Below are 12845 nucleotides of genomic sequence, written 5' to 3'. Positions count from 1 at the left end.
GTGATGTATTCAAAGATGGCAGCAGGCTAATCTGTTAGGTGTATGGGAGTTATATTGAGCCCATACCCTGAACCTGTTTGTACCCCCATTAATAGGATCTCCGCCTAATACTCGATTTGGAGAAATAATCACATATTAATGTTTTTATAAAAATAATGGCAACCAACTAATAATGGCAAATAACTAAAAAAAAAAAAAATAGTAATTTCAAATGAACGTGCGTGTGTGTTAAGTAATTTTTTAATATCCTGGATACTAACCATTTTTCTGTTGCCGTGACCCTGTTTGACCATTATATATTGTTGTCAAAACTTTCTTATGACAACTTTGTACAATTTATCTAAATCTCAAGGAAAAGTTGTGGAATAAAAGTATGTCATTCATTATATTGGATACTGTAATACCACATCGGCTTAGTATTCGCTTACAACTAGCATTTTAAACACATATATCTATCTTTGCCTAAGTGCTAGAGGTAATCCACCAAGTATAGTTTGAACGATCATCGATTTTGGATCGATTCGCGGTTTTCGCAGCGAACTACGAGACGGCGCCACTGTGAAACTCCTCAAAATGGTTGCCACTCCCGCCAACGACTGCATAACGCCCATACGCTCACCTGAAAAGAAATACTCTGAGAATAAATTGTTTATGTATACTCTGAGGAAATACTCAGATACTAATACTACTATATTATGTGTAGGTAGGTAATGAATATGTTGAGCCAACTTCTTTGCATACTCAACGAGAGTACCGGCACGCAAGCAGTGTGAAGTGTTGAATTACTTTACAGTAGCTACTCATTACACATTATTGTACTAGCTGACCCGCGCAACGTCGTCTGCACCAAATCTGTTATTACAGGTTATGATTATCTTAAAAAACGAAGAACCTAATTGCAGCATCACTTACCGGGTCCAGGTTAAGTCCAATTTGAATATTTTAAAAAGGAATTTGCAGGTACAGAATAAATATTAATTGTGTAACTATTTATTTGGATAAAGATTAATATCATGATAGGAATGCCACCGTCTTTCAAAAAGCGGTTATTGTGACTATAACAGTTAGACATTTAGCTTCGCGACTTAGATTTTAAACATATAGTACTTTATTTTTATGTATCATCATTCAATTTTGCGGTGTACGCCGTAAAGCTCCAAGTCGTTAGGGCATCTTTAACAAACATTTTTATATTTCAGCCAATTTACCATTATAAAATACACCCTAAAACATTCCGCATGATTCACTCTGTTATTAGTGAAAACTGTATAAAAATCCGTTTGTTAGTTGTTCAGTTTTTTGAGCCCAGACAGACAGACGCGGCGGGGGACCTTGTTATATAATATGAAAAGATTATACTAACATGATAATTGGTCCATTTTATAACTAGTTACCATGTTCGACTAGGGCTCACGAGGCTTTATGGTGATACTAGGATCTGGCAAATAAATATTAATGTGTTTTTCTGTTAAGAAACGTTTAGTAGGCAACATTGCGTTGATGCTGTAAACTTAAGTTTTCCTTGTAGTAGCGAATTGTCTGACAGAAGCGATACCAACTGCTCCAACTGATAATGATGGACGAAGTAGAGGGCAAACGGCGGGTTGGAAGAGGTTAAAAATCACGGCGCAAAACCGCGAGAAGTTCGCTGAAGTCTATCTTCCAGTAGTAGAGAGGCACAATAAGAAGAAGCAAATCGAGCCAACAATTCTTCTAGCTCGGCAATCCACTGAGTCTAAAGCTCCAAACTGGTACTTTGCAGATCCATCCAATAAATTACTTTCCGTACCTACATAGAGTAGGAGGAGCAAGAGTACTGTGCAGTGCTGTGCTAGAATGAAAATTACCAAGAGATGCCTACTTTAAATAGGAATAAAATAAGAGAGGTGACCATGTCATCTCGTTTATTAATACTAATTACACTAACCTATACACGCTCGAGGTCCTTCTCCAAAAGGCATGTACGTGAATTTCTTGATTTTCCCAATATTATCCGGATGGAATCTCTCCGGTCTGAACTCTTCCGGTTCCTTGAAGTACTGTTGATCAGAACACAAGCCATCCAAAGAGATTACCACCCGCATCCCTTCCTCTAAAACGACATCAGTCCCTGGGATGGGGTACTTGGTACATGTCACTCTTAATAAGAAACCTGGAGACAGCAAGCAGCGCATGCTTTCTCTGAAAAATAAAGTGGCTTGTTAAGATACTGCAACGCCCTTATTTCGTCCCTCGAGTTGAAAATGAATAAACATCTAAGCTAGTACGCTCTACCTTGTGCTGAATCATCACTTACCAACAGGTCAGAATGCAGGCAAGCTCTGGTCAAGATGTAAAAAAAATTATGGAAACTGCTGCCTTATGAAATCAAAACTTCTTAGAAGTTTTTAAGTCACCATTAGTTTAACATTCACAAAAAAAACTATCAAGACATTCACATACTAGACGGAGTTGGATGCTTGCTGTCCAACCCCAGTATCTCCTAAATCATCATCAACATATTGTGATAGTAAACGCAATATAGTAGGTATATACACCCACACTGGAGCTAAAAGGAGATTTTTAATTTCTAAATGTGTCTTAAAGGATAGGAGGCTTCTACCCAGTAGAAGGAAAATTAACAGCCTAAGAATAAAGACTACTGAAAATACTTTACTTGAAAGCCATTTCCAAATATTTCATATCTTTGACTGCGTCATAGCAAAGTTTTCCATCATAACTCTTTAGAACAGCATCTACTTCATTGCGGCATTTTTCTTGAATCTCCGGATGGTATGCGAGCATATGGAGAAGAAAGCTACTGGCTGCTGAGGAAGTCTCGAAGCCAGCAGCGAAGAATATAAATGCTTGTGCTGCGAGCACTTTGTCATTCAACTCCAATTCAACAGTTTCAGGACTGCCATCAGGCTTCCGCTTCACGATTGATTCTCCGACAATTTTACCTTTCTGTCTCAACTCCAATAACAAATCAATAAAGTCATTCCTCCCAGATGGTTTGTAGTCTCTCTGCGCCATAATCTGCCCAACGATTGAAAAAGTTTTCTCTTCAATCTCAGGTGCAAATAAGTGAAGATTTTTAAACGTTTCTGGAAACATAGCCATTAAAAGAGCCACGAAGACATCACGTAAATTACGTTTAAATATACGCTTTCCTAGTTTACGGAAATCAGAGTTTTCCTCATTCAAAGCTTGGGAATCGATGCCAAATCCACATGCGCCAATAAAATCTGTAGTATACCTCGCCATTAGTTCACGAACATCAATTTCGTCTTGAAACTCAGCTGATTCTTTTGCTATCTGTGTTAATTTATCTGCTCTTTCAACAATTAGTGGAAACATAGCCTTAAGTTTAGCACTGGAGAACGCGGAAGTTAGATTTTGTCTCAAAAGTTTCCAAACATCGTCGTCTACAAAAAACAAATTCATCATTAACGGCTCAGTGAAATGATTTGACAAATTCATACCCCTGCGATGAAAATATTTGAAGTCTGTTGTTAATATATGTTTAATTATATCCGGATCTCTAACAAGTACAAAAGGTTTATTCCCTTCGAAGAGACCAACTATTTTCTCATCTGGATGCGCTCTATATAGATTTGATAGACGTTCGGAAGGGCTGATGTTTTCTATGAAATTGTTTATGATGCCGCCGAAGAATACTATTGGCGTTTCGTACTTCACTCCCCTCTTCTTCCAGTAAGCAAAATTCCTTGTCCCGTAGAAGTATAAAACAATCACTAATAAAACAATTAACATTAACGAAATCATTTTCGCGCACTTGCACTTTGTAAACTTTACTTCTGTGTTATCAATTACTGATAAACGAGTAATGATTTGATAGTGATTTAATACATAAGCGGATTGTTATAAATTAAGTGTTTATAGTTCAAAATTCATTTCAATCTAAATTCTACTTTAGCCTCATTTGTGCAATGAAAATTAAAAACACATTTTTTTAAATTTTGGTATAAAGTTCAATAATCAACAGAATAACTACGTAAGAATGATCACAAGTATTCCTTTCGAGTAGATATACTTAGATTATCGATCATAATCGAAAGAAATTCATTTATTTTAAGTAGGCTTACTCTAACAGCGCTGTTTAAATTTCAAAGCTATATGTTTGTAGTGACCACGGATTTGGTAGTCATATTCTAACAAGAAGTTGGCAACATACAGACTCAGCTTAGCTCAGCTAGCTTAGTTAAGCTTAGCTTTTCCAAAAATAACAGTTCACAATTTAAACTTTCGTTTTTCTATCTTGTAAAAGATGACTGCAGATTCGACTTGCTGGCTGCTTCTAAGCAACCTTTTCATTAAGAAATTTATCATTTCTATAGGTAGGTATACTAGTAACGAACCTGTAATAAAAAAATTGAAAGCTCAACATGTGTTCAACAAAAAATTACTTTAGGGGAGTCTTATTATAAAAGCATAAAGTCAACGCCAGAAATCATATTATGTGTACCTTTCACAATCCATATTATGCAGATAGCACTAACTTTATGTCCCTTTTTAGCATGGTTCATTTTTTGTACCAATTAGTAGGTACGATCGGATTAAATTGTTGCCAAAATACGAATAGGTGAGAAGCGTACCATTTCGCAGCGTATAAGTAGTTCAGTTTTACCATTTGTTACTAAAACCCTTGCAAGAGAGCAAAAAATCTATATAGGTAACTATTTTGTTTACATTTGTACCGAAATAACTACGATCTATGACGTTTGGACCGAACTAAAAAATGACGTAGGTAGGCTATTCTAATATAATAATGATAAACGATTATGGCTGATTATTTTTAATTTCTGGAATAAGACCAAAAAAGTTTTCAAAAGTACGTACACAGACTGCTGTAGGTACAACGAATTTACCGTTTCAGAACCATCCGAATGACCCGTTAAATAAAAATTTACAAGTTAATCAGTAATCACATCACTCCATGATCAGTTAAATAAACAACATATTGACAGGCTTAAAAATTAAAAAATAATTATAAACACATGAACCACATAAGCCACCCAGTCTATACCGCAGGTATGTAAACTGAAAAGAGATTAGATTATTTATATATAAAGTATGACAAAAGATGGCTAAGGCCACCGCGAAAAATGTTGGCGCGAAATTTTGAACTACCCACGGCCGGATTCATATTTTGTGCCCACTTGTTTTTTGGCTTTGTGGACTTATTTTTAGATCTAGGTACTAAAGACCAATATTTTTGTTACAATTAGACCCTTGATTATAATATCATGCCTCGTAATAAGTGGCGATGTGGTCTATGACGGTAGGTTGGCTTCTACGCTGGATCGTAGCATATCATATCATACCATATTTAAAAATGTATTTTCATAAGTTTATTGAATACTAGCGGTCCTCGCTGTATCGTTCGCGTACGCCTTCTGATAAGTAAATTTTTTGTACACAAACTTTTATCTACTGTGTAGTACACACCATCGGGTCACCTACACTTTTAGTTCGTTCGCGCGGCTCCAAAAGTAGTAGTGTAGCGTGATTATAAATAGCCTTAAACCATCTTCAATAACCAAGCTATCAAATGTTAAAGAGTTTTGCAAGCCTACATACTAACTTTTCAGAAAGAACTTACAAGAGGTCAACAAATCGTTTCAATTTCGTTAGAAAACTTATCGCGTCCATTCCAAACTAGTAAACTTAATTGCTGTAACAATTAGTAACTCAACACAACACAACACTGAGCGAAACATTTTTGTTTTCAAGCAAAACAAATATTATCCATATTTTTTGCGCCAAACATAGGTGTTCCTTTCAAGTCGTAGGTAACGAGACTATCTGATTTGTTTATTTATGTGACCGCTCTCATTCGTCGCCGATATTGAGTCACTCATTCAAGGATACTTATCATTTCCTCCCACTGACAAATATGAATACCAAACTTGAGTTTCCTGCAAGTCATTTCTTAGGGGTTTCTCGATTGAGTTTGAGTCGTGGGTTTAGAGGTTAAGACTTAGAATATGGGTGTTAGTCACTTGGCGACCGAAGTCTTGCACCAGGCCAGACCAGATAAAGTTCAGTAATTACAAATTCCTATTGTATTATTGCTTTGTAAAACTAATATTATAAACTTTTTTCTTATTTCATATTTTTTGCCTTTGCGTAAGTGCTAAAGGCAATCCACCGATGATAGATTGAACGATTATCGATTTCGGATCGATCCGTGGTCTCCGGAGCGAATTACGAGATGGTGTCACATTGAAATTTTTCAAAATGGCTGCCACTCCTGCCATTGTCTGCATAGCACCCATGCGTTCTCCTGGAAAAGAAAATTGATGACTGACGGCCGAGTGGCGCAGTGGGCAGCAACCCTGCTTTCTGAGTCCAAGGTCTTGGGTTCGATTCCCACAACTGGAAAATGTTTGTGTGATGAACTTGAATGTTTTTCAGTGTCTGGGTGTTTATCTGTGTATTATAAGTATTTATCTGTATTATATTCATAAAAAAATATTCATCAGCTATACCCATCAGTACCCATAACGCAAGTTACGCTTACTTTCGGGCTAGATGGCGATGTGTGTATTGTCGTAGTATATTTATTTATTATTTATAATTTATCATAACCATCGTCCTCAGCCTATCAACGCCGATCGCTGGGCACAGGCCTCCTCTGGAGGGAGGGCTATAGGGCAAAGGCCCAAAACGCTGGTGCATGCAATGCGAGTTGGTTGGCTTTAACGATGACTACGTTATTCCACAAATAAGTGATAATAACCGAGACCGACGAATTCGAATTCAATCTTCCTAAGGTTATATGAGTTTACTTTCACAAATCCGCAGCAGCAGCTATTACGATATTCTTGAGCGTTGAAAAAAGCAACATGACTATCTTCGTAGCGCAGCGGTGAACGCTGTGATCTTATATGTGGAAGGTCCCGAGTTCGATTCCTAGCAGGGGCAATTTGCAATTTACCATCATCATCATATCAACCCATTACCAGCCCACTACAGGGTACGGGTCTCCTTCCATAATAAGAAGGGAGTAAGGCCGGGGCTGGCTCAGTGCGGGTTGGTGAACTCCACACGCCTTTGAGAACATTATGAAGAATACTCAGGTTTGCACGTTTCCACACGATGTTTTCCTTTACTGTTGAAGTAAGTGATAATTTAATTAGTTAAAACTCACGTTACTTAGGAAAGTTAGAAGTGCATGCTGGGATTTGTACTCGGCCCACCGAACTTGAAGTCGAAGTCCTACCCACTGAGCTATCACCGGTTCAATTTGGAATTTCTAATTTCAGATTTTCTCTGGCCTGGTCTTGTGAGAGCCCTCAGCCGTCGCTAGTTAATTACCACTAAAAAGACGTGCCGCCAAGCGGTCCAATGAAATATTCTCTTAGAACACTTTGAAATACGTAAGTTAGTATAAGTCAAAAATGTAGTTTTATTTTATGGATTTTATTCTATGTTAGTTGTGATTTATTTACAAGAAACATGATTTGCGGTCTTATTTTTAGATCGAAGTACTAAAGGCCAGTGTTTTTGTTACAAGTAAAGTCTTGATTGCAGTCTAACTTAGAGGTAAGTTGTAATGGAGTCAAATATGGTAGCTAGCTAACCTGTTATGAGTATGGACGTTATAGGTATTAGGTTGTTCTATGCTATTCGAAACACTAGATCGCTTTGCTATGGGTACATACATCTGTGTCGGTATAGTGGTAACTACGTTCTAACTATCTACGTTCAAAACCTCCCATCAGAACAGACCAGACAATATTCTGATACTGTAAATTTCCTTATTACTCGTGATAACCCGGGAGGTCCTTAAGCGGTTGTCATATCTTATGACGATAATAAAACGATGAGGTCGCCGATGAGTCTTCAAGCACGAAGACCTACCGAATACAGTGCATCAAGCTGGTAAGTTATTAGCGGAGCCATCTATCACTGAGAATAAAGAACAAGCTCACCTATGCACGCCCGGGGGCCATCTCCGAAAGGCATATAAACACATTTCTCAATATTCCTGATATTGTCAGGGTGAAATCTCTCAGGGTTGAAAGTCTCTGGATCCTCGAAGTACCGTTCATCAGAACATAAAGCCTCCACGGATATCACCACCGAAGTCCCTTCGTCTATCGTTACATCTGTTCCTGGGATGTGGTATTTGTCACACGTTAATCTTAGTAAATAACCAGGCGATGGCAGTAGTCGCAAACCTTCCCTGAAAAGGAAATAATTCTATTTCTCTGTATATCTTTAAAATAAAAACACAAAAGACGTACTACCAAGAACAACAAGAACCTACTAATAATGAACATGAAGAGTTTATTTCAATTGTTTGAACTCGCTAATACCTAGATCTACTTCAGAGATATATAATTATAGAGAGATAATTGGCGTTGTCCACAACCTCGTGCCTCAAAGAGCACGGCAAGTCGTTGGTCCACTACTACTATCTCTAACACGTGATAGTAATCGTTTAAGCCTGCTATCCCGCATTGGAGTATCGTGGTGAGTATCATCTCATAAGGCGGAGGAAGCCTGTGCCTAGGATTGGGACTTTAATAGGCTAATAATGATATTGATGATTATGATACTCACTTAAAAGCCATTTCCAAGTATTTCATATCTTTTACAGCATCATAACAAAGCTTCCCATCATAGTTGTTAAGAACTTCATCTACTTCTTTCCGGCAACGTTCCTGCGCTTCCGGGTGGAACGCCAGCATGTGAAGAAGAAAACTGCTGGCAGACGAAGAAGTTTCGAACCCTGCAGCGAAGAATATGAAGACTTGCGCTGCAAGCAACTGGTCATCCAGATCAAATTCAACAAGTTCAGGAGTACCATCCACGTTCCGTTTTTCTATTGACTCCCCAACAATTTTCTTTTTCTGCTTTAACTCTAACATTAAATCAATGAAGTCGTTCCTACCACAAGGTTTATAGTTTCTCTGAGCCATTATTTGTCGTACAATCGAAAATGTCTTCTCCTCTATTTCGGGGGCGAAGAAACGCACATTCCTGAATGTTTCCGGGAACATTGATTTCATGAGATTCACAAAGTGATCTCGAATTGTTGGACTGAAGATACGCTTACCTAATCGACGAAAATCTGAATCAGTTTCATTCAAAGCCTGGGAGTCGATGCCGAATCCACACGCGCCGACGAAATCTGTAGTGTACCTCGCCATTAGTTCACGCACATCAACTTCGTCGTTTGACTCTGCGTATTCATTCGCGATCTGTGTCAACTTTTCCGTTGTTTCAACTATAAGTGGGAACATAGCTTTCAGCTTACTGGTAGAAAAAGCGGATGTTAACTTTTGCCTCATCAATTTCCAAATATCACCGTCCACGGTAAACAAATTCTTCATTAAAGGATCCGTGACCAACTTGTTCAAACTTATTCCACGGCGATGAAAGTGTCGAAAGTCCGTCATGAGAACATGTTTTATCAACTCAGGGTCCCTGATAAGGATCGATGGGCGGCTTCCTTCGAAGAGGCCGACAAATTTTTCATTAGGGTACGCTCGGTGTAGTGCTGCGAAGCGCTCGGAAAAACTGACATTATCAATATAACTTTTGATATTGCCGCCGAAAAAGAACAAAGGTTCTTCGTATTTCACTCCCCTTTTCTTCCAATAATCAAAGTTTCGTGTTCCGTAAAAGTAAATTGCTATAACTAACAATACAACCAGTACTAATGTGAACATCTTGACAGGTAAGAGTGTAGCGCCGGTAAATGAGCATTTACTCTCTGTTTTATCATCTGATAATGATTTGTTTACTTAACATAATAATTAAGATTATAAAACGTACTTTAAACCTGTGTTTTTATTTGCATTCAGATAAGTCGCATTACATGAAAATTATGAAATCAGCTATTTGACCTATTCCCTAGAAATTCATTGATTCCCCGCCCCTACCCTGAATTTTAATATCCTAAAATTTAATAAACCCGGGTCTCTCATACATCCTCCCAACCCCCACTTCAAGAGGTAAATTTTCGATATATAAAAAAGTCTTTGATGCTTCCAGTTTACTGAAATATATTATACTAAAATTACGCAACAATATCCTAGTGGGTAGCATTTGGGCTTCACTTTCGGTGGCCCGATTTCGTGTCCCTTTAACTTTTTTAGGTTATGTGTCTAAGATCTGATCATGCAGTCTAAGATTGTATCAGTCAAATCTGTTATGGGTATGTCTGGCGGTTGTTGTAATTGGTTTCTACGTGGCATTGCATCGTACCGAAACGCTGAATCGCTTTGTAGGACGTTTTTGTCTGTAGCGCGGTGAATATAGCAACCGAAGCCTGCCACCAGACCAGACCAGGGCAAATTCATATATTATAAATTCATAACCTGACGAGAATTGAAACTGGGATCGCGTACTTTAAGACCGCTGCATCAGGGAGGTCGACAACATTAGTATTTCTAATGATTTAACAAAAACCCATCCTTCTTTATTTCCCTGCAACAGACATCAAGTAGATGAATATAATGACTATGCAGAAAAAATTGCTTCTGTCATCACACGTAGTATATGTATGACAATCGCCTGGCGCGTAAAACAATCACCATCATTTTGATATCGAAGCTCACTGCTCTCCTTCGTGCCTTCTTCATCTACAAGACATTGGCGAAGTACCTTGTGCCCAGTTGGCACAGACAAAAGCCATAAACAAGAATTTAATGAAATTGAAGCTTACTGCTGGATACAGGACCGTGAAGGCTGGCTTCCTTTAGAGAAGCACACAATATTCAAAAGTACTCTGTGGTCGTGGTTCAATGTCAGTCTATGTCTTAACAGAACAATCTTGCTGTAAGTGCAGGGCGAAGAAAGGCCTTTCCTGACCTCAGTAGTAAGGACTCTACATGACCCCTAAGGCTGCCAATTTATTTTATAGAAATAGTTATATACCCATACGCTACTTTCAAACTAGGTGAAAATAAATAAATAGTGCACCATTAATTTTTTTCTTTACATTTGTTCGCGGCTTCGGCCACGCTTATTACGGGACGCTACGTACTGCTAGTTGCTACATAGTCTACAACCTTCCCCAAAAATCAGATACCATATCATACCAGACACGCATATAACATAACTACTTATACCGTTTTCACATCACCGTCAAATTTCCGTGCGACGACTCCCCCAGCCAGACCCTTGACCATCTATATTTGACACCGGAAGTGTGCCCGCTTCGAAAGGCTTTGCCTGGACCATGAGTTCCTTTGCGAGCGCTTTGGGAGTGTCTCTACGAGCTAATGTCGAACTCCATTCTGTGTGACTTCAAGCGGTTCAATAATAAGACATTTAATTTATTTATTTTTATTTAGTTTTAGTTCACTAATGTGTTTATGAAGAACAGTTCAGTCGATGTTTGATACATCGACTGATCGCAGCAGCAGATCTGTTCTTTCTGAAAAATTTTAAATGTAAAAAAAATAATATAAACACCTATTCTATAAAATTATGAGAAAACTAAATTCAAAATAAAGATAGCAGCAGTCCACAGGTAACGTTGATCATCAAAGTCTGTAAGTAAATGGATCGGTGCCCGACTTTGGAAGTTTGAAATATTTACTATCTGATCACCACTTACAAATAATAGTACCTAATCAATGAAGGAAGATCGAAATCGCATTGTACACTTTGGGTGTACAGTACGTGGCAACTCTTTGAAGAACGCTGGCTTATCGTAAATCTTCATCAGACGGAGGAAGCTTCCAAAATGTGCACTATTTGAGCCTTAGAATTTGAGCGAAAGGAACTGCATTTTCAATCAATGAGGAAATAAATTATACTCTATTTTCAGTTGCATAATACAGGTGCGCATTTCACGCTCGGACGAGCCACTCGGTAGTGAGTTACTACTCCAAGTGATAAAACCAAAACCAAACCAAAATGAGGTTCAGAGAACTTAATTAAACCACTGACGTATTGAGCATTGGATATTAGTTTCTATGAGTAAACTAGTAAGCTAAATTCACTTCTAAATACATAGGTAAAAAGTAGGTACTACCTACTTTTTTACCTAATACCTTTTATATAAAAAAATAAGTTATATAAATTTAATTAAATAACTTATTTTTACTTTTCATGCTCTTTAAAACTTAAAAATTTACTTTAAGTTCTGCGTTAGCGAACTAAAACTCAACTTTATGCCCTTGTAGCACAATATTGACTCCACTATTCTATATAGAAATCATTCATTGTATTTGTTTTATTTTTTCTTAGTAAATATGGAGAGTAGGAGTAAATATTGGAACGAAGTTCCTTACGGCAGGCTTGGAGAGGATAGGAATTTTGCTGCGCGACCGAACTGAAAAAAATGTGATAGTAAAACCGTAAGAAAAAATCCGTGGGAAAAAAGTGCGTGTAATAAAACCGTTAAATGATTTTGTATTGTAATTATTTTTATTTCTATTTTTCTATTTCTATGTAATTTTATGTTGTCAAACGAAAATAAAGAGACATATTTTGTTATTTTAGTTGATAATTGTTGTTATTACGATGTTTTTTTATTTTAAGTAATTTATTATTTCCTAAAATACTGAATTTCCTAAATACTTTCTTGTCCAATAAAAACTAATCAGCAAAATTTAAGAGAAAAATCAAGAAAACCTACATAAAATTGAGCACGATTTTTTTTTGCAATTTGTGTCGATTCTACATTAGCCGAAGGAACTTCGTTCCTACCTTAGTTCCTACCTGGTGTCCCACGACACCACATCATTTTTATTACGTTATGAACTCAGCATATTAATATATTATCTATGGCTGCATAGATAATATATTAATATGCTGGCAGCACTGTTTTTCCAAGATTTAGATTTTCATTTTTGGTGTAAATCGTAAATGACAGT

General features: G+C 37.4%; 1 protein-coding gene across 1 annotated transcript; it reads right to left on the bottom strand.

The window, feature by feature from the left end:
- Positions 1-379: 379 nt before the first annotated feature.
- Positions 380-9695, bottom strand: LOC120625435 (cytochrome P450 6B5-like). Its single transcript, XM_039892502.1, has 5 exons — positions 8575-9695; positions 7941-8194; positions 2657-3407; positions 1928-2181; positions 380-619 (listed from the first exon to the last, which is right to left on the bottom strand). Exons 1-5 carry the CDS (start codon positions 9684-9686, stop codon positions 453-455), a joined length of 2538 nt encoding a protein of 845 aa, XP_039748436.1. The 5' UTR covers positions 9687-9695; the 3' UTR covers positions 380-452.
- Between the last annotated feature and the right edge of the window lie 3150 nt (positions 9696-12845).

The sequence above is a fragment of the Pararge aegeria genome, chromosome 7 (genome assembly GCF_905163445.1).
Source record: "Pararge aegeria chromosome 7, ilParAegt1.1, whole genome shotgun sequence".
Lineage (NCBI taxonomy): Eukaryota > Metazoa > Arthropoda > Insecta > Lepidoptera > Nymphalidae > Pararge > Pararge aegeria.
Note: the sequence above shows the minus strand (reverse complement) of the source record. Positions and strands in the feature narration are given on the sequence as shown.

Coding starts and splice junctions, on each gene's coding strand:
- LOC120625435 (XM_039892502.1), bottom strand. CDS start 9,686: ATGTTCACATTAGTACTGGTTGTATTGTTAGTTATAGCAATTTACTTT. Junction 8,195..8,574: donor TACTTGGAAATGGCTTTTAA/GTGAGTATCATA, acceptor TTTCCTTTTCAG/GGAAGGTTTGCGACTACTGC. Junction 3,408..7,940: donor TGGCCCCCGGGCGTGCATAG/GTGAGCTTGTTC, acceptor TGTTTTTTGTAG/ACGACGATGTTTGGAAACTT.